Raw genomic sequence first — 18,775 nt, forward strand, 5'->3', positions numbered from 1 at the left:
GCCGCGAGGCGAAGGCAGCGGGAGGCGGCCCCGGGGGCGGCTCTGTGGGGCCGGGGGGCGGCGTCTCGGGAAAGGGGAGGAAAGAGGGGGGCGGCCGAGGGTGTGGGGCAGGTGTGAGGGGTTTGGGGTTTCTGGGGGGGTTGGGGTTTTGGTAGGGGTTTGGGGTTTCTGAGGGGATTTGGGGTTTTTGCGGGGTTTGGGGTTTCTGAGGGGATTTGGGGTTTTTGCGGGGTTTGGGATCTCTGAGGGGATTTGGGATTTCTGAGGGGGGGTTGGGGTTTTTGCGGGGATTTTGGATCTTTGTAGGGATTTGGGGTTTCTGGGGGGGTTGGGATATCTGAGGGGACTCGGGATTTTTGCATGGATTTGGGATTTTTTGTGGGGTTTGGGATTCCTGGAGGGGATTTGGGATTTTTGCAGGGTTTGGGACTTCTGGGGATTTGGGGTGTCTCTGGAGATTTGGGATTTCTGTGAGGTTTTGGGTTTTCTGAGGGATCTGGGATTTTTGTGGGGATCGGGTATTCTGTGGAGATTTGGGATGCCTGTGGGGATTTGGGTTTTCTGAGGGGTTTGGGATGGCTGTGGGGATTTAGGATTTCCATGCAAATTTGGGTTTGCTGTGGTGCTTTGGAATCTCTGTGGGATTTGGGATTTCTGCGGGGATTTGGGCTTTTTGAGGGGTTTGGGATTCCTACAGGGATTTAGGATTTCTGTGGGGATTTAGGATTCCCATGGGAATTTGGGCTTTCTGCAGGACTTGAGCTTTGCTGTGAAGATTTGGGCTTTCTGTGGGACTTGGGCTTTCTGTGGGATTTGGGCTTTTCAGGCGCAGCCCACATCTAACCCATCCTCTCCCTCTCGTCTTTCGGCAGCTCGTCCCCGCCGTCGGCCTCGGCCGGGTGCCGGTGGTCGTCCTTCTCCTCCTCCTCCTCATCGTCACCATCCCGGCGGCGGCTCGCCCCCTCATCCTCGGAAGCGGTCTCGTCGGAGTCGTCGTCCTCCAGGTAGCGGTAGCCCTTCATCTTGTGGCGCGGGCGGGGGATGCGGGGCAGGCGGTAGGCCACGCGCTGCGCCAGCTTGCGCTCCATCCACAGGTAGGAGCCGGCCGCCAGCCCCAGCGCCAGCAGCATGATGGACAGCTTGGCCTGCGGGACGGAAGCGCTCAGCGGCCAGCCGGCCCCGCGCGCCACGGGATCACAGAATCACAGAATCACAGAATTTCTAGGTTGGAAGAGACCTCAAGATCATCGAGTCCAACCTCTACCTAACGCTAGCAGTCCCCACTAAACCATATCCCTGAGCTCTACATCTAAACGTCTTTTGAAGACTTCCAGGGATGGTGACTCCACCACTTCCCTGGGCAGCCTGTTCCAATGCCTCACAGCCCTCTCAGTAAAGAAGTTCTTCCTAACATCCAACCTAAAACTCCCCTGGTGCAGCTTTAGCCCGTTCCCCCTCGTCCTGTCACCAGGCACGTGCGAGAACAGACCAACCCCCACCTCGCTACAGCCTCCTTTAAGGTAGAGAGCAATAAGGTTGCTCCTGAGCCTCCTTTTCTCCAGGCTGAACAAGCCCAGCTCCCTCAGCCGCTCCTCGTAGGACTTGTTCTCCAGAACCTGGGATCTTCCCGTCCCCGCTCACCTTCATGGGCAGCCCCGACCACAGGTAGACGGTGAAGATGGCCAGCGCCTGCCACCAGTGGTAGATGGTGAAGACGAAGTCTTGGCGCTCCTTGTCCTCGTACAGCATGCCCAGGAGGACTGTGGGAGGAGACGGGTGCGGGGTGTCAGTGTCCCCGTCCCGTGCCGGGGTCCCCTCTCCAGGCACTGCGTGTGCCCACCGCCAAGCTGAGGTGCTGGGGGTCACGAGGAGAGCACAACCTGGTCACACCAGGGGACACGAAGCTGCGGTGGCACCTTCCCGGTACTCACTGCTAATGCCGGTCTTGTTGAGGGCGCTGCCCATGCCCCAGAGCACGGCTATGGAGTAGAGCAGTGGCGCCTGCACCACGCGCCGGGGTTCGGGTGCCCAGCAGAAGAGCGTCACCAGGATGGCGGCGTGGACGAAGGCTCCGGCCAGCAGCGGGCACTGCCGCCGCAGGCGCAGCGTGCAGAGGGCCAGGCTGGAGCAGGCGGAGGCGGAGAAGCCGTAGGCCATGAGGAGGTACGCCAGCTTCTCCAGCCCCAGGGCGCACACGCCGTAGTTCTGCAGCGAGGAGAGGCTCAGCGTCACCCGGCCACGCTGTCCCCCTGCTGCCACCCCAATCCCAACCCCGCGCCGTACCAGGGAGAAGCCGGTGCAGACGAAGAGCACCTCGAAGCCGCTGTAGATGAAGAAGGGGAGGAGGTGGCGGAGGCGGTAGTCCCGCATGTGCTTGAAGGGCAGCTGGAAGATGTTCCCCCAGCCGATGCTGCGCAGGTCGATCTCCTCGGTGGGCCGGTAAGCCGAGCCGCACAGCAGCAGGACCTGACGGTGGCAGCGGCCGGTGAGGTGCCGGTGGCCACCAGGCCCTTCCCTCCTGGCCCCGCACTCACCACCAGCATGGCCAGGAAGGCGGCCGCCATCAGGACGCTCTCCACGATGATGAGGTTGACGCTGCGGGGCAGGCTGTGCAGCACCGTCTTGTTGAAGCCGGGCAGCGTGCCGTGGCTCAGCGTCCCTGCGGGGTGCACGCCGCGGCTCAGCGCCCAGCGGGACGGCGCCTGCCACCCCGAGTCGCCCCCTGCGCTCACCGCAGTGCTTCACCCCGTACAGCGTGTGGTTGAGCTGGTAGAGGTAGTTGTTGAGGAAGAAGAGCATGGGCATCTGCGCGCAGACGAAGCTCAGCTGCGGGACATGGAGCAGGGGGGGCGCTCAGCCTCAAGCTGTCCCCTGTGTCCCCCCCCCAGTCCCTAATCCCCCACCACGCGCCCCGCCGGCCCTCACGTGGAAGCAGGCGTAGAAGATGGTCTGGAAGACGACGACGTAGGTGCTGCAGGCACCCCGCGGCGCTTGCCGCTGCTCCTGCACGTGCTCCTCCTTGTAGTTGGCGTACTCGTAGTACTTCTGTGCCATCCTGCAGCGGGACGCGGGGGTCAGCCCGCACCCCGACCCCCCCTGCCACCCACCCCCCGCTGCCTACCGCGTGATGTAGTGGCCCACGGAGGCCCAGAGGGGCACGATGGCCACCCCGATGGCCACGGCGGAGGGCACCAGCGTGAAGTAGCGCTCCCAGTAGTTGCTGGAGACGAAGAGGGCGTAGATCCCCACGGCCAGGAACATGGTCCACTTGGTGCCGAAGAAGCGGATGAGGACGGGCGTGTAGAGCAGCGCCGCCACCGGCGTGACGTTGATGCCCATCAGCACCTTGCGGTCGATGTCCTCCAGCTCCATGTTGCTGTACTTCACCTCCCGGTACGTCTCGTCGTAGTGCAGGATGAGCTGCATCTGCAGCAGGCCTGGTGGGGCCCCGAGTGGCCGTCACACCGCTGACCCTCTACCGAGGGGGGGTCCCCAAAGAGCCGTGGGTCTCCAAGGGGGGATCCCCAAGGGGTTGGGGCCGTACCCAGGTAGACGCCGTAGGTGAGCGTGGCGGCCAGGCTGGCGGCCAGCACGTTCTTCACCACGCCGAGGCGCTTGCGGCGGAAATATTTCTGCTCCTCCTCCTCCTCGTTGTACTCGGGGTGCGTCCCCACCACGTCGTCCAGCTGCGGGCACCCCCACGGTCATCCCTCGGGGTGCCACCACAAGTGGGGAGCCCCCCCCGTGGCCTCACGTGCCCCCTCCTCACCTGCACCTCGGCGCCCAGCCCCTCGCCCGCCGCCAACTTGGCCGCATCCTGGCAGCAGCTGGGGTCTTCCTCCATCGCTGCGTCTGTGGGGCAGCCCGGTGGTGTCAGGGGGCTGCCACGTGTGTCCCGCACCCCAAAATCCTGCACTTGAGCCTGGCACCTCAAAACCTTGTTTTGCTTGTGCCCTGCATCCCCAGACCCCGCACCCACATGATTTGCACCCCCACATCCAGCACCCCATAACCCTGCGCCCCATAACCCTGCACCCATCACTCCTCTGTCCCCACACACTGCACCCCCAAACCCCACACCCTTGCGCCGGGCACCCCCAGGCCCTGCACCCCCAAACATTGCACCCTGCACCCCGAAATCCTGCACCTTTTTGCAGGGTACCCCCAAACCCAGCACCCCCAAACACCCCTTCTTTCTCCACCTTCACACTCTGCACCCCAAAACCCTGCGCCCCCGGACCCGGCACCCCAAAACCCTGCGCCCTCCATCCCCGAACCCTGCGCCCGTTTTCTCTCCATCCTCACGCCGTGCGCCCCCAAACCCCGCACCCTCGTGCCCCGCACCCCCAAGCCCCGCACTGGGCACCCCAAACCCCGCACCCCGTTCCCCCAGCCCCGTGCCCCCGGTACCGGCACCCCGGACCCGCCGCCGCGCTCGGGCCGGCCGGGGCGGAGCCGCCGCCGCTTCCTCTTTCGGACGGGGCGGGCGGGACCGGGGGCGTTTAAAGGAGCCGCACCGGGACCCCCCCGCGCCCCCAAACCACCCCCTGCTGCCCCCCAGCTCCCCAACCCTCTGCCACCCCGATTTGGGGCGATGTCTGAGGGTGCAGCCCCCCACTCTGCCCCCCACCCCAAATGTGGGTGCCCACCACCTCCCAGGACACGCAGCCCCCTCTTCCTGGGTCTGTGGGGGCAGAGCTGGACCCCCCCCTGTTTTTTCCATCCCCTGGGGGCCACGCAGAGCGTCCCCACCCTGGGCACGTCCCAACTCGGGGTGCGGGGCCCCAGGGCGCACCCAGGTGCCACGAACCCCAATGTCCCCGCAGGTGTCCCCAACAGGGGGGTGGCTGCCAGCACCCCCGCACCACCCCGCTGCTCACCGAGAGGGGGGCACGGGCTGGGAGGGTCCCACAGCGAGGTGGGGGCGCCTCCATCACGGCACCGGTTTGGGGTGAATCCGTGCCCCTTTTGGGGTTTGCGCTCCCCGGGATCTGGGGAGCATCGCCATGGGGCTGAGCACGGCGCAGCACATGGGGCAGGGCTGCTGCCTTCCTGTTTACGAAGCGGGGTAATTAATTAGGGCGTGCGGGGAGTTTGGCAGAGGGGAGGCGGGCGTGGGGCGAGCTCACCCCAGTGGCGATGGGGTGGCAGCGGGCAGCCCTATGGATGGGGTCAGGGGCTCGCTGGTGGCGTGTCCCCTTGGGGTCCCCATGGGTCAGGGTGGCCCTAGGGGACAGGATGAGCGGTGTCAGTGGGTCGGGGCGATGCTGGGGGGCAGGGTGAGGGGTGCCTGTGGGGTGCCTGTGGGTCAGGGCAGCTTTAGGATACAGGGTAAATGGTTTCTGTGGGTTTTCTGTGGGGTGTCTGTGTGTCAGGGCTGACGGTGATGGTTTGGGGGCAGCAGGGCTTCCCCAGCCCCACTGTCCCATGGGGGAGATCCCATCCCGGGCCCCTCAGCCCCACGGAGGCGGGGTGCTGTCTCCCCACTGCCAGCCCCACGGAGGCGGGGCAGCGTCCCGCCCGCCCCTGGCCATGGGGCCAGGCCACCTGCCCCACAGCATTTAGGAGGGACGCCCCAAACCTCAGCAGTGCCAGCCCGGCCTCGCGCTCCTCTCGCCACCGCTCAGCCCCACAGGTAGGTGCCTCCGGGCCCTCTGCGCAGCGCTGGGCTGCCCCACGGCCAGGCTTCGCTGTGGGGCGCCCCACTGCGGGGTTCACCTGAGGAAGGGTGGGTGAATCGGGCACGGATTGGGGCACTGGGAGCAGATGTGGGGTCGTGGCTCTGCGCCCCGTGTCTGGGCACATCTTCATGCCATGCCGTGCCCAAAAGCGTGCTGGGGCAGCACCGCTGCTGCCACACACCTGGGTCCGTGGGGATCCCTTTGGGGCCACCTGGGATGCTGCCTTGCATCGGGGGGCTCTGGGCATCCCCCATCCCTTGGGGTGACCCCGTGTCGGCGGGGCAGGCCCATGGCCGGAGGCTGGCGGCCGCCCGGGCGCGTGAGGACATCCCGGGAATCCCAAACATCTCCCGCCGGGCGCACCAGAGCCTCCGGCTGCTGCTTGGGCTGAGTCACGCCGCAGCCGGGACGGCCTCGAGCATCCCAGCCACCTCCAGAGGTGCTTCGGGGCCGGGTGCTGCTGGGGTGGCTCCCCCCGAGGTCACGCCAGCATCTCCAGGGCTTCTCCACAGCGGGGTGGGCGCAGATCCCGTCTCCCAGCACCGTAACCGGCCTCACGTCTCTCCCCAGGGCCCGTGGAGACCGGCAGCTCCTTCCTACAGCCCAGCATGCAGCACCCCCACGAGCCCCCTGTGCAGCAGCCCCCGGGCTGTGGCAAGCACATCCCCGCGGGTGGCCACGGCGGTGGCTGTGGTGGTGCCATCCCGAAGGGACCGGTGGTCTGCAGCCCCGTGTGGTGAGAGCGAGGGGCTGGGGGGAGCAGGGAGGTGGGCGGCGGGTGCCGTGGGGGTGCTGGGTGGGCACATGGAGCTCCTGTCCCTTGTCACCTGGAGCAGCGGGGGTGAGAGCAGGGCTGGGTCCCTCTGACGCTCGCATCCCCACAGCGGGAACCCCTACGCGGGGCTGGTGAGCCACCTGCGGGCAGCCTGGCTCTCGGGGAAGACGCGGCCCCTGGAGTACCGCCTGGCCCAGCTGGAGGCCCTGGGCCGCTTCCTGGAGGAGAAGAAGCAGGACATCCTGGAGGCCACCGCTTTGGACATGGGCAAGGTGAGAGGAGCTGGCAGCCGGGCGCTGTGGTTGCCTTGTCAGGGTCCCCAAAACCCCCTTCTCTGGGTCTTTTATCCTCCTGGGTGCAGGTGTGGGGCTCTGGGCATCAGGGTCCCCTCAGTAGGCTCTTGCATCCCCTGTGGTGTGCTGCGGGCTGGCACGGGGCACCCATAGGTGCTGGGTCCCTGCAGAGCTCTCCAGCTGGGATTAGCTGGAGCTCACGAGGGGCCACGCTGCTGGACGGGCTCAGTGCCACTCGCCCTGTCCCATTTCCCCGTGTTGTCCAGTGCCAGGTGGGAGCCTCGGCGTTACCGAGCTTCCCCCTGGCACCCTCCACGAGCGCCGTGCCCCAGGTGGCCTCGCAGAGTCCCAGGTGCAGAGGCCGTGTCCCGGGGAGCTCCTCGCCATCCCGATGGCAGCCGGGATTACCGGCGTTGTGCAACGTGCTGGCCTTGCACATTCCTCCTGCGTGCCAGCGGCACGGGGACCAATTTCTCTTGCACGGTGCCGTGGCGTGGGCAGGGACCTGCTGTGGCTTTGGGGATTGCGGCACCCCAGGATCTCTCAGGTGATCTGTCAAGGAGGCAGGGAGCCTCCTCGATGCATTCTCTGCTCAGCGCTTCAGGACCCTTTTCCTGCTTCTTCCTTTCTTGACGTGTCGTGCAGCTCGACAGTCACCTGCATGCTTTGGTCACGCGGTGTGAGGAAAGGTTTTCCTTGGGGTGTTTTGCCCTGGTGCAGCATAACTGAGCTTATCTGGCTGCGGCAGCGCTTGGCTCATTGGGACCACATCTATGCACGCATCAGTGCGGTGGCCGTGCCCGCCCGAAATCTCCCGGGGCTCCTAATTGCCTTGTTTGTTTGGGGGTGAGAACCCTCTGCTTCAGCCAGGGGTAGATACGCATCGGAACTCCAAGTGCGTCGTTCACCTCTCCTAATTGTATGTAATTAGGGCCGGTTGTCTAGTAATACGCTTGTTATGCAGGCAGGCCCTCATAGCTAGATGGACAATTCATCTGCTCTTACGCACCCAGGTGGGTGCCTCGCCCGCAGCGGTGCCGGTTTCTCTCCGCCGATGATCGAAGGCACCCGGGTGACCTCAGACTTAATGTCCCATCACACAGCCACCCTTCGTGTCCCACCAAAACCCTCAGTGGGCCCATCTTCACCAGCGATTTCCTCATCCTCTCAGTGCTGTAAGCGGCTGCCCGCGCTGAGAGTGGCCCCGTTGCTTCTGCCGGGCACATCGAGGAGCTCGGGAGCTGCCGGGGACCCAAAGGTCCCTCAAGTGGGGCTCGGTGCTGGAGCCTCCTGGGAGCATCAGCGGTCAGGGGCTTTGCAGACTCGCCTTAATAGTGCAAAGAGCTTTGCTCTCCAGGGTGATGGGGCATTCCTGAGCCTGCCAAACTCACTCCTGGTGCCTTTGTGCTTTTCCCCCACGAGCGGGCCTCGGCCGCGCTGCTGTGCCGCGGGTATGTCAGCGGAGAGGATTCGGGCGCGCAGGAAATGCCTGCGCAGCCCCTGCGATTCCGGCTCTTGACGCCCAGCCCGCACGCTGCTCCCGAGTCATGGTCAGTTTAGTCACTGCCTGTTGGGACGGTTTATCTCGCGGAAACCTGCTGGGTTTGTTTAATTCCCCCGCACCTTGCCCAACCTGCCCGTCCCGGCCGCGTGCCGGCTCGGCGCAGCAGCCCCGGGAGCTGCGGGGATTTTCCTGCCTGGTGGCGTTGGGCCGAGCTCCGTCCCGCGGGGCGGTCAGGAGGCACTCGCTTTTCTTCGTGTTGCTGTTTGAACAAAGCGAGCTCTTGGGGCCAGCTCCTGCGTGGGGGCCGTGGGAGGAGGCGCTGGGCTCTGCTTCCAGCTCCTGTGCCCAGGCGGTCAGCGTGCAGTGACTTGCAGCCACAAGGGCAAAGGCACCAGTACAGCGTGGTCCAAAATACATTCAATAGTGTTTTTTTTTTCTCTGGCCAAATACCAGTTTTCATAAAATTTCAGTGACTGTGATGTTCCCCAGTGGCCGCAGGAGGTAATGGCTACTCCTGTTTGATAGCTTCTCCTCAATAGCTTCTGCTCTGCCCTTTGTGGGCAAACAGGGGGGCAGATGCCTCCTGTGGGTGGGGAGGAGATGGGGTCGGTGTTGGGGTGACGCTTATGGTGATGTCTGTCCCCAGCCATCCTTTGAGGCCTATTTCACCGAGATCCTCCTCTGCAAGAATGAGCTCAACAACACCCTTAACAACCTGTCCCACTGGATGAAGGACGAGCACGTGGACAAGAACCTGGTAGGGCAGCAGCTCCGGGCTGACCTGGGGAGGGAAGAGGGGGAGACAAAATGAAAAGGGGCAGAGCGGCTTCGGGAATGGCACTGAGGTGGGACCTTTTTTTTTGCAGGTGACACAGCTGGACTCAGCCTTCATCCGCAAGGACCCCTACGGAGTGGTGCTCATCATCGCGCCCTGGAACTACCCCATCCACCTCTTCCTGGTGCCCCTCATCGGGGCCATCGCCGCCGGTGAGGCTGGGCTGCGTGGAGCCAGAGCTGTCTCCTGCCCCAGGACGCAGGCAGCAGCACCAGCAGGGGGACCTGGTCTGGGGTGCCAGGACCATGTCACGGCCCTGATGTCCTGTCCCTCTCCCCGCAGGGAACTGTGTGGTTGTCAAACCCTCAGAGATAGCCAAGAACACCGAGAGGCTTGTCGCCGAAGTGCTGACCTGCTACTTGGACAGTGTAAGAAGCTCTCCCTGTCCCTGTCCCGTGGCTGGGGCATTCCCACCCCTTGCTCACACCCAGCTGTGCCCTGTGCCTCCTCGGCACTGTGGCTCCTTCCTCTGTGCTCAGCCAGTGGCCATGGGCCCAGCAGCCTGGGGTGCTGTTAGTGGGGACGGGGACAGAGTGACCTGGGTAGTTGCTGACAGAGAGAGATGTTTCTTCCTACACCACAGGACTGCTTCGCCGTGGTGACTGCGGGTGTGCAGGAGACCACCAGGCTGCTGGAGAATAAATTTGACTACATCTTCTTCACTGGTACGTCCTGAGAGATAGAGCCTTGGGCTGGGACCTGATGGAGGATCTGGGGTGAGGGTCTGGTGGGACTTGGTGCTCTTTCCCCCGGAGTACCACGTCCCAGAGCCGGGCTGCAGCGTGGTGGGATCCCCGCAGTGACACATCCCCTTATGGCTTGCAGGCAGCCCCTCCGTGGGCAGGATCGTGATGACAGCTGCTGCCAAGCACCTGACACCGGTGACGCTGGAGCTGGGGGGCAAGAACCCCTGCTACGTGTCCGACACCTGCGACGTGCAGAACGTGGCCCGGCGGGTGGCCTGGGGACGCTTCTTCAACGCGGGGCAGACCTGCATCGCGCCCGACTACATCCTGTGCAGCGTGGAGATGCAGGACAAGCTGATGCCTGCCCTGCGCGAGGCCATCACCGAATATTTTGGCCCCAACCCGCAGGAGTCCCCCGACTTTGCCCGCATCGTGGGGGACAAGCAGTTCCGCCGCGTGCGGGCGCTGCTGTGCAGCGGGCGCGTGGCCATCGGGGGACAGACGGACGAGAAGGAGCGCTACATCGGTGAGGGTGCCTGAGCGTGGAAGCGCCTGGCGTGGGGGGATGTGAGATGGGGAAGCGGAGATATGGTGCCAGCCACCGCCGCGGGGAAGGCTCCGCAGCTGCCTGTAGGCAGAGACGCAGGGAGATCGTGGAGGGCTCGAAGCTGCAGTCTGCAGGGGGTGCAGAGCATCTTCTGCTGGGGAAAGGAATCTGAAGCAGCAGGTTCCTGGTGAGCCCAGGGCTTGTGTGAGCGCCTGTGCAGTGAGCGATGCATTGCTTTAACCCTTCTCCACAGCCCCCACGGTGCTGGCAGACGTGCAGCCCTCCGATCCTGCCATGCAGGAGGAGATTTTTGGGCCCATCCTGCCCATCGTCGTCGTGGCCGACATGGACGAAGCCATTGACTTCATCAACGCACGGCCCCGGCCGCTGGCTGTCTACGCCTTCTCCTGCGACAGCAAGGTGCGTGCAGTCCAGGGAGACTAAAAGGGACCGAGGGGAATGGGGCAGCAGGGCTGGTGCCCACCCCGCTGACACCCTGAGGCATGCTCTGGGTACCCTGGACTGGGGGAAAAGTTGGCTGACGTCTGAGCAGCGCTGCCACTGAGCCAGCAGACCACAGCCACGTCCCCTTCTCCCTTCCCCTCCCAGGTGGTGAACCAGGTGCTGGAGAGGACGAGCAGCGGCAGCTTCTGCGGCAACGACACCCTGATGCAAGTGACACTGACCTCGCTGCCCTTCGGTGGCATTGGTAGGTCCACAGCCCCCAACCTGCCCGCCTGGGGCAGACGTAACTGGGCCCCCAGTTTGTCCCACCAGAAGCCTTTTGCTTTGCTGTGCTGGGGCTGAGCCCTGGGGCTCTGCAGCTCTGTTTGTGCTGAGCACGTGTCGAGCACCGCAAGGTTTCTTCTCTCTGTGGCTGCTGGCCCCAGCAGCGTTCCACAGTGTGTCAGGGGAAATGCCTCACGTATAATGTAGGGAAGTTTGCACCACTTGGGTATTTCCTTGGTATTTCTGAGCAGCAAGGGCAATGTGAGTGGATTTTGTGTCTTCCCTGCTCAGGCTTACTCGGGAGCTCCTCAGGTGCTGCTGTCTTTGGTCAATCCATTGCTGCTCCTTGTCTGGAAGCATTGTGCTTCTTGGGTAGGCGAGCTTTCCTCCTGCAGGCAGTGTGGTGCTGGATTGGAGTCCTTAATGTCACTCAGGAGCAGGTTTATACTCTCATTCTGCATTTTAAGACTAAGTATTTAGAGTAAAACACTTATGAAAGTCAGGGAAATCTGCCTGTGGTAATGTGGAGATCCTCCTCAGCCAAAAGGAAGAAGTACCTGGTTTTGAGTGTCCTTATATGAACACAACAATTGTTTTTTCAGGTAAAAAGTGAGGTCTCCTGAGCACTGGGTTCTGGTTGTGGCATTGCCTACAGTGAGTTATCTAGGGAAGAGCAGCACTGGAATACAGGAAGAATTTGATGATGTTGCCCCAGAATACTTTCCTAATCTCGTGGTCTCTTCCCTAGAATATTCTCTGGAGATTATTGTGGGGAAGAGACTCCACATGCTCAGCATCTCTGTCAGAGCTGACAGCTGATTCAGACATAATAAGACGCCGAGACAGGAAAGCAGAATTAATTCCTTACCTGACTGTGGATCAGGGAACAATTGGTGGTGGTTCCTGTGCCGTAACTTATCTTTATGGAAATGATTCAGAGAAACGGCCTCAAATTATCAGGTGGAGGGCCTGAAGTCATCAGGGTGAGATGGCATCTGCCGAAGCTTCTGCAGTAACCTGGCTGTGAAGTCACTGGGCTATTAACCGTGACGTGCAGCCTCAAGCTTAAATCAGCCACAGGAATCAGGGGAACCGGCATTGCCAATGCGCTGCTGATTTTTAAGAGCTGCAGGAAGAGGCTGAGCTTCGTTCCAGGCAGGGTGGTGGCCCCTAGCCATGGCTACGTATGGTAGGGCACCACTGAGGTTGCAGAGGGAAATCATAGACCCAGCAGAGCTTTGTGAAGAGCCTGTGACCACGTAGACAACGTAGACCAGTCACAATGATGTACGTGGACCTCCAAGCAGCGGTGAGCTGCAGGGATTATCTGGCAGTGTGTGACTGAAGAGCTGTAGAGCTGGACAAGGAACAGGGAAGGGCGAGAGGTCCTGTGGGAGATTTGCACGAGAAAATCCTGCAGCCCTGAGGCTCAGGGTGGGCAGGAGGAGAATCCAGGAGCAAGTCTGGACCCGTGCTGTCTGTTGCAGGTAACAGCGGCCTGGGGAAATACCACGGCAAGTTCACCTTCGACACCTTCTCTCAGCACCGCGGCTGCCTGCACCGCAACATGGGCCTGGAGGCCATCAACAGCCTGCGCTACCCGCCCTACAACCAGCAGAAGCTGGGGCTGATGACGGCCACCTTCGAGATCAAGCGCAGGGGCATGTGCACCCTGCTCTGAGGAGTGCCCCGCGCCGCTCGTGGACTGACCGGGCTGGGGATGCTGCAGGGTGAAACCCCCTTCGTCTGCACCTCTGTCCCGTGCCACATCCTTTGCCTCACTGCCACCCGAAGTGTGTTGGACAGCGGGGACAGACCCCTCCTGCATGCTCACTCCCTCTGCTCTGGACCGTGTGCTGTGATGTAGCTAAAATGGCAAAAAATTATTGTTTTCACCCCAGCCTTCTCTTCTTGGCAGAGAAGCAGCCCCCTGGAAGTTGAGAGCCAGCAGTTAGCCCCATCCCTCGCTAGGTGACCCTTTCCTTCCCTGTGGACCTTGCTCTCCTGACAGCTGTTGCTTTTTCCTCCGTGTAACTGCTTTAGTAAAGACTTTGCATTGAGTTCTGCGGCCTCACCTTGTGCCTCCTTCACCTGCCTGGGGGTACAGGGAGTGGGAGAAGACGAGAGGAAAATGCGGCCGTGGGGTTAACCCTGCGCCCCTGCCCAGCCCCAGGACACCCTCTCGTGTCCCCAGGTGTCCCCATGGCCCTGATAGGGACCCTCACTCGTGACATGGTCGCAGGGACAGTTGGCACTTGAGGAACTCTGTGCACTGGCAGTCCCGCGGGGATGCCTGGCTGCAGCACCGCGTGCTGAGGCTGGCTTGCAGAGGCAGGGCAGGGCTGTCCCGCTCCCCTCATCGCCAGCCACTTCCCCGCTGGAGGCATGTTTTGGGCTCACTGTCACCCCACAGCACGATCTGTGGTGGCATCCCACGTCCCAAGCAGTTTGGGCTGGAGCAGAGCCAGCGGTGACGCAGGGAGCCAAGGGGAAGGGCTGGAAGCTGGCAGCCTCCCCCCTCCAGGCACGCGGGGCAGCCTTTGCATGCACCCTGCGCTCAGCAGGGACGTGGCTGTGGTGCCAAGGTGCTGACCGGGCTCCCCAAAGCCACCTCCTCCGGGTGTAAGGCTCCCCGTTAGCCAGGACTGCACGGGAACACGGGCTTTGCAGCCTCGTGCGTCTTCCCAGGGCTGCTGGAAGCTGTCGGCTGCTTCCCACAGCCCGGCATGGAGGAGCTCCGTGGGCATCAGCCTCTGGGCGGTGATGCTGGCACAGCCCCCGAGGATGAGGGTGGCACGAGGTGAGAGCAAAGGGGTGGCAGCGTGCGGCCGGGACACGGGAGGCAGGAGGTGCCTGAACTCCCTGCCCGCTCCCTGGCTTCCCCAGTTTGATGCTGGGTGGGCAGCGGGCTGGGGGACATGGAGCTCCTGCGCCTCAGTGCCTGGATGGGGATGGGGTCCCCCTGATGTCCCCATCCCCACAGCGGGAACCCCTACGCGGGGCTGGTGAGCCGCCTGCGGGCAGCCTGGCTCTCGGGGAGGACGCGGCCCCTGGAGTACCGCCTGGCCCAGCTGGAGGCCCTGGGCCGCTTCCTGGAGGAGAAGAAGCAGGACATCCTGGAGGCCCTCGACTTGGACATGCGCAAGGTGAGGCCACCGGGGTTGGGCACAAGGGGCTGGGGCAGCCAGGGGGCTCTGGATGGAGGCAGTGCTGAGGAGACCACGTCCCAGCCCTGCTGCTCCCACCCCTACCAAGTTCAGCCCGCGAGGGCTGCACAACCCAGCCAGCTCGGAGATCCAGGGTGGACGGGGGCGTGGGGAGCACCTGGAGATGTTCCTCCATCCCCACCCGCAGCAGCCTCAGCGTGCAGGGTTTCTGAGGGCTGGGGCAGAGCAGACCCTCAAAGAGCTCCAGGCCCCCTGATGGATGCTTGGTCCCTTTGGGGAATCCTGTCCTACGTTTCACCCCAAACCCACAGTCCCCAGCCCTGGCTGAAGGCTCGGTGCTGTCCCATAGCCTGGGTTTAAATGCTGCACGGGGTGGGTGTCAGAGCACGTGCCGGTGACGATGGGCACGGTGCTCTGCGTCCCCAGCCACCCTTTGAAGCCGAGTTCTCCGAGGTCCTCCTGTGCAAGAATGAGCTCAACACCACCCTTAACAACCTGTCCTGCTGGATGAAGGATGAGCAGGTGGACAAGAACCTGGTAAGGGGGAAGAGGAGGGGGAATGGACCTTGCCAGGGCAAGCTGTGGGCAAGGCTGGAGCATGGAGGGGGGGGGGTTCACGTGGGGACCTGTCCCACCACAAAGTGCTCCTGATGCGCTGGGTGTCCCGCAGGCGACGCAGCTGGACACGGCCTTCATCCGCAGGGACCCCTACGGGGTGGTGCTCATCATCGCGCCCTGCAACTACCCCATCTACCTCCTCCTGGTGCCCCTCATCGGAGCCATCGCCGCCGGTCAGGCTGAGCCCGTCCCCTGCCTGCAGGACGCCGGGGCTGGGGACGCTGGTGCGGGGTGCCAGCGCATCCGGCTGTGACCATGTCGGTGCTCTGATGTCCTCTCCATCTCCCCCTAGGTAACTGTGTCGTCATCAGACCCTCGGAGACCACCAAAAACAGCAAGAGACTTGCGGTGGAAGTGCTGCCCAGGTACCTGGACAAGGTAAGAAGCTCTCTCCAAGGCTGGCTTCTTCCCACTCGCTGCATGCACTGGGGGTGCCTGCGCTCAGGCACATCCCACCTCGGAGTCCTCCAGGAGATGTGCTGCAGCCTCCAACCTTGCCCGTTCTGCTTCTGCCACATATTGGGGATCCTGTGGCCTCAGCTCTTAGAGCACCAGCCCCTGGCTGCCCCACTGCTCGCTCAGCCCCAGGGTGCTGTTGGTGGGGATGAGGACAGGGTGGCACGGGGACCCTTTCTCTTACGCCACAGGACTGCATCGCCGTGGTGACCGCGGGTGTGCAGGAGACCACCAGGCTGCTGGAGAACAAGTTCGACTACATCTTCTTCACTGGTACGTCCCAAGAGATAGAGCCTTGGGCTGGGACCTGATGGAGGATCTGGGGTGAGGGTCTGGTGGGACTTGGTGCTCTTTCCCCCAGAGTACCACGTCCCAGAGCCGGGCTGCAGCGTGGTGGGATCCCCACCGTGACACATTCACTTGTGTCTTGCAGGCAGCCCCTCCGTGGGCAGGATCGTGATGACAGCTGCTGCCAAGCACCTGACACCGGTGACGCTGGAGCTGGGGGGCAAGAACCCCTGCTACGTGTCCGACACCTGCGACGTGCAGAACGTGGCCCGGCGGGTGGCCTGGGGACGCTTCTTCAATGCGGGGCAGACCTGCATCGCGCCCGACTACATCCTGTGCAGCGTGGAGATGAAGGACAAGCTGGTGCCCGCCCTGCGTGAGGCCATCACCACATTCTATGGCCCCAACCCGCAGGAGTCCCCCGACTTTGCCCGCATCGTGGGGGACAAGCAGTTCCGCCGCGTGCGGGCGCTGCTGTGCAGCGGGCGCGTGGCCATCGGGGGACAGACGGACGAGAAGGAGCGCTACATCGGTGAGGGCTCGCATTTCGGATAAGTCTGTTCCACCTTGCATGGGGTGGGTGCGGGTTTTGGAGAGGGTTTTGCAACCCAAGGGGAGCTGGAAGGGTTATTTAGAGAAGGTCTGCATGGGAGATGGGCAAGGCACCAGCTTTGGAGGAGGAACCTGCCCTCTGCGCAGGTCAAGGTGTCTCCTCCAGCCTCGGGCACAGCCGATGCCTTTGGGTTTCTTCCTCTGCAGCCCCCACGGTGCTGGTGGATGTGCAGCCCTCCGATCCTGCCATGCAGGAGGAGATCTTTGGGCCCATCCTGCTCATCATCACTGTGGCCAGTGTGGAGGAAGCCATTGACTTCATCAACAGCCATGAGCGGCCGCTGGTCGTGTATGTCTTCTCCTCTGACAACAAGGTAGAGCACACGGGCTGCACGGAGCCCATCCCGCGCTCCTTGGTGTGCCTTCAGCCATGTTCGTGCCCCAAAGATCTCGGCTGGAGCAGAGATCTGTGGCCATGGGAGAAGGATGGCAGCTGGGGGTGTGGGGACAGGGTACCAAGCCACGTCCCCTTCTCCCTTCCCCTCCCAGGTGGTGAACCAGGTGCTGGAGAAGACGAGCAGCGGCAGCTTCTGCAGCAACGACACCCTGATGCAAGTGACACTGACCTCGCTGCCCTTTGGTGGCATTGGTAAGTCCACAGCCCTCAACCTGCCTGCCTGGGGTAGATGTGACTGGGTCCCTGGTTTGCCCCACCAGAAGCCTTTTGCTTCGCTGTGCTGGGGCTGAGCCCTGGGGCTTTGCAGCTCTGTTTGTGCTGAGCACCGCAAGGTTTCCTCTCTCTGTGGCTGCTGGCCCAAGCAGCGTTCCCTGCATACAAAGAGATGTCTTATTCAGAAAGGAGGAGATCAGAATGTGGCCACCACAGGAACATTTCAATACCTTCATTTTTTTGTGGATCTCCATTTTAGACTCTGGGTCTGAATACCGCCCCATTTCTTACGAATTGGTCCCTGGGAAGGTCCAATGTTTGTTCTGAGCTGGGGTTTCCTGCTGCCCAAAGGCAGCTGAGAAGGCAGTCACTCAGCTTCCTGCAGTGTCGTGGTCTTTTCCACGTGCCCTGGCCACCGGGCAGCACTTTTAGCTTTACGCTTGGTGAACTCAAGGCATCAGGCAAGGATCCCTGCGATGTGAAGGAAGTGAATATCTTGCTGCAAGGTCTGTAGCCCCCATGTTGCAGAGGCTGCACGCATTTCTGAGCTCCTGTGGGATGTTTTCTATCTGGAGCATCAGCTGGAAGAGGTTCTCTTCCTTCTCTGAAGTCTTGCAAAGGCTTTGGATCACGGCTGTGTTCAGGTCTTCACTCTTTTTCACCATGACCCTAGGCAGATGTGTCAGTAGGAGCAGAGCAGGCACGACTGAGGTATCTCCACCTGTTTCCAGCTCAGAGGATTTGCTACACCAGAAGGATCCCATGTGTTGTGGGGTCTCCAGGCACTTATCCAGGACCTCCTTGAATCCAGGAGGACTTCTGGTCACCACAATTCCTGTGACACAGGGTTTAACATCTCACAGGGAGAAACAGCATGCTGGGGATTTTCCTGTGAGGTCTCCTTAGGCTGAAAAAAACACGTCACTGAGAGGTGCTTCTGTCTCTCCTTGGAGAGGAAGGAGTCCAGGTGATGGAGACACCCGTGTCTGATGAGGAGCCTTGCTACCTGCTCTGGCAGCAAGGAACATCCCCACGGGAGCTGCCTCTGTCCTCTCCAGCTGTGGGGCCAGAGCCAGTGTGGAGGGCGAGGAGGTGTTGGGGGGGGTCTGTGCGTGTGGTGGAGAAGACGTTGTGGTAGGGAAGTGGGGCTGCTGGCGCCTGCTCTGGCACCAGGTGAGGTTTAGCAAGCAGGAACTTCCATTTTCATACTGAGCCAAAAAGAGAACAGAAACTTAGGAGGAGAAGGGGGAACAAGAGCTTAAGACAAAGAAATGAAACCAGGTTAAGGCAAAGAAATGAAAACAATTTACCGAGGGTTTTAGTTGCTTATGGAGATGAGGACCCACCGCCCAGCATCTTCAGGGGCACCCCGTGAAGAAGACCCCACTGAGGGCGAGGACAGGAGGGCAGCGAGGAGGTGGCATTTGGGGTCCTCTCCCCAGTGCCACGGGACAACGGGAAAGGCTTCAGCCTGGCACCCCAGCTCAGACGCCCTGTAGGACAGCCCCTCCTGCGTGGAGATGAAGTTCTGCATAATTACTTCGTGGTAGATGTCTTCTGAGCCTTGTTTAACACTGAGAACTTCACGTCAGTAGTGTTGTGGTGCCATGGGGTGACTGAGGTGGTCTCCAGGGCTTGGAGCCCCATCCAAATTAGAGAAAGCAATTGGGGGGGAGATAACTTCGGGGTGGCCCTCACTGGGTGCCGTCACAAGGCGGGCCCCGTGCTGTGTGTTGCAGGATCCAGCGGCCTGGGGAAGTACCACGGCCGCTTCACCTTCGACACCTTCACCCACCACCGTGGCTGCCTGCAGCGAGGCACCGGCCTGGAGCCCATCAACACCCTGCGCTACCCGCCCTACGGACCCCACAAGACCGGGCTGGTCCGGGCTGCCACCACCGTCAAGCGCCAGGGGGAATGTGCCCTGCTCTGAGGGGCCACCATGGGACCACCATGGGGCCACCATGGGGCCAC

At 62.4% G+C, this 18,775-nt stretch overlaps 3 protein-coding genes across 5 annotated transcripts; 2 read left to right on the forward strand and 1 right to left on the reverse strand.

Annotated features, from left to right (window-relative positions):
* Window positions 1–212: 212 nt before the first annotated feature.
* Window positions 213–4,450, reverse strand: UNC93B1 (unc-93 homolog B1, TLR signaling regulator). 2 transcript variants are annotated; one of them, XM_032189106.1, is made up of 11 exons: window positions 4,402–4,450; window positions 3,770–3,852; window positions 3,545–3,686; window positions 3,122–3,437; window positions 2,926–3,055; window positions 2,733–2,826; window positions 2,535–2,659; window positions 2,284–2,466; window positions 1,932–2,205; window positions 1,642–1,760; window positions 213–1,145 (listed from the first exon to the last, which is right to left on the reverse strand). In XM_032189106.1, the coding sequence occupies exons 2-11, from the start codon at window positions 3,842–3,844 to the stop codon at window positions 840–842; spliced, it is 1,764 nt and encodes a 587-aa protein (XP_032044997.1). In that variant the 5' UTR covers window positions 3,845–3,852; window positions 4,402–4,450; the 3' UTR covers window positions 213–839. The 2 variants fall into 2 exon arrangements, with proteins under 2 accessions (XP_032044997.1, XP_032044998.1); XM_032189107.1 differs by lacking the exon at window positions 4,402–4,450 and having other exon boundaries at window positions 3,770–3,896.
* Window positions 3,347–13,124, forward strand: ALDH3B1 (aldehyde dehydrogenase 3 family member B1). 2 transcript variants are annotated; one of them, XM_032189112.1, is made up of 11 exons: window positions 3,347–3,393; window positions 6,252–6,417; window positions 6,566–6,728; window positions 8,900–9,010; window positions 9,120–9,240; window positions 9,371–9,456; window positions 9,672–9,753; window positions 9,914–10,300; window positions 10,575–10,741; window positions 10,931–11,030; window positions 12,538–13,124. In XM_032189112.1, the coding sequence occupies exons 2-11, from the start codon at window positions 6,290–6,292 to the stop codon at window positions 12,729–12,731; spliced, it is 1,539 nt and encodes a 512-aa protein (XP_032045003.1). In that variant the 5' UTR covers window positions 3,347–3,393; window positions 6,252–6,289; the 3' UTR covers window positions 12,732–13,124. The 2 variants fall into 2 exon arrangements, with proteins under 2 accessions (XP_032045003.1, XP_032045004.1); XM_032189113.1 differs by lacking the exons at window positions 3,347–3,393; window positions 6,252–6,417; window positions 6,566–6,728 and adding an exon at window positions 8,653–8,754.
* A 652-nt stretch (window positions 13,125–13,776) lies between these two features.
* On the forward strand, window positions 13,777–18,734 carry LOC116490153 (aldehyde dehydrogenase family 3 member B1-like). The gene is made up of 10 exons (XM_032189115.1): window positions 13,777–13,850; window positions 14,034–14,196; window positions 14,644–14,754; window positions 14,888–15,008; window positions 15,128–15,213; window positions 15,483–15,564; window positions 15,725–16,111; window positions 16,339–16,505; window positions 16,681–16,780; window positions 18,541–18,734. Exons 1-10 carry the CDS (start codon window positions 13,777–13,779, stop codon window positions 18,732–18,734), a joined length of 1,485 nt encoding a protein of 494 aa, XP_032045006.1.
* The last annotated feature ends 41 nt before the right edge of the window (window positions 18,735–18,775 follow it).

The sequence above is a fragment of the Aythya fuligula genome, chromosome 5 (genome assembly GCF_009819795.1).
Source record: "Aythya fuligula isolate bAytFul2 chromosome 5, bAytFul2.pri, whole genome shotgun sequence".
NCBI classification, from domain to species: Eukaryota; Metazoa; Chordata; class Aves; order Anseriformes; family Anatidae; genus Aythya; species Aythya fuligula.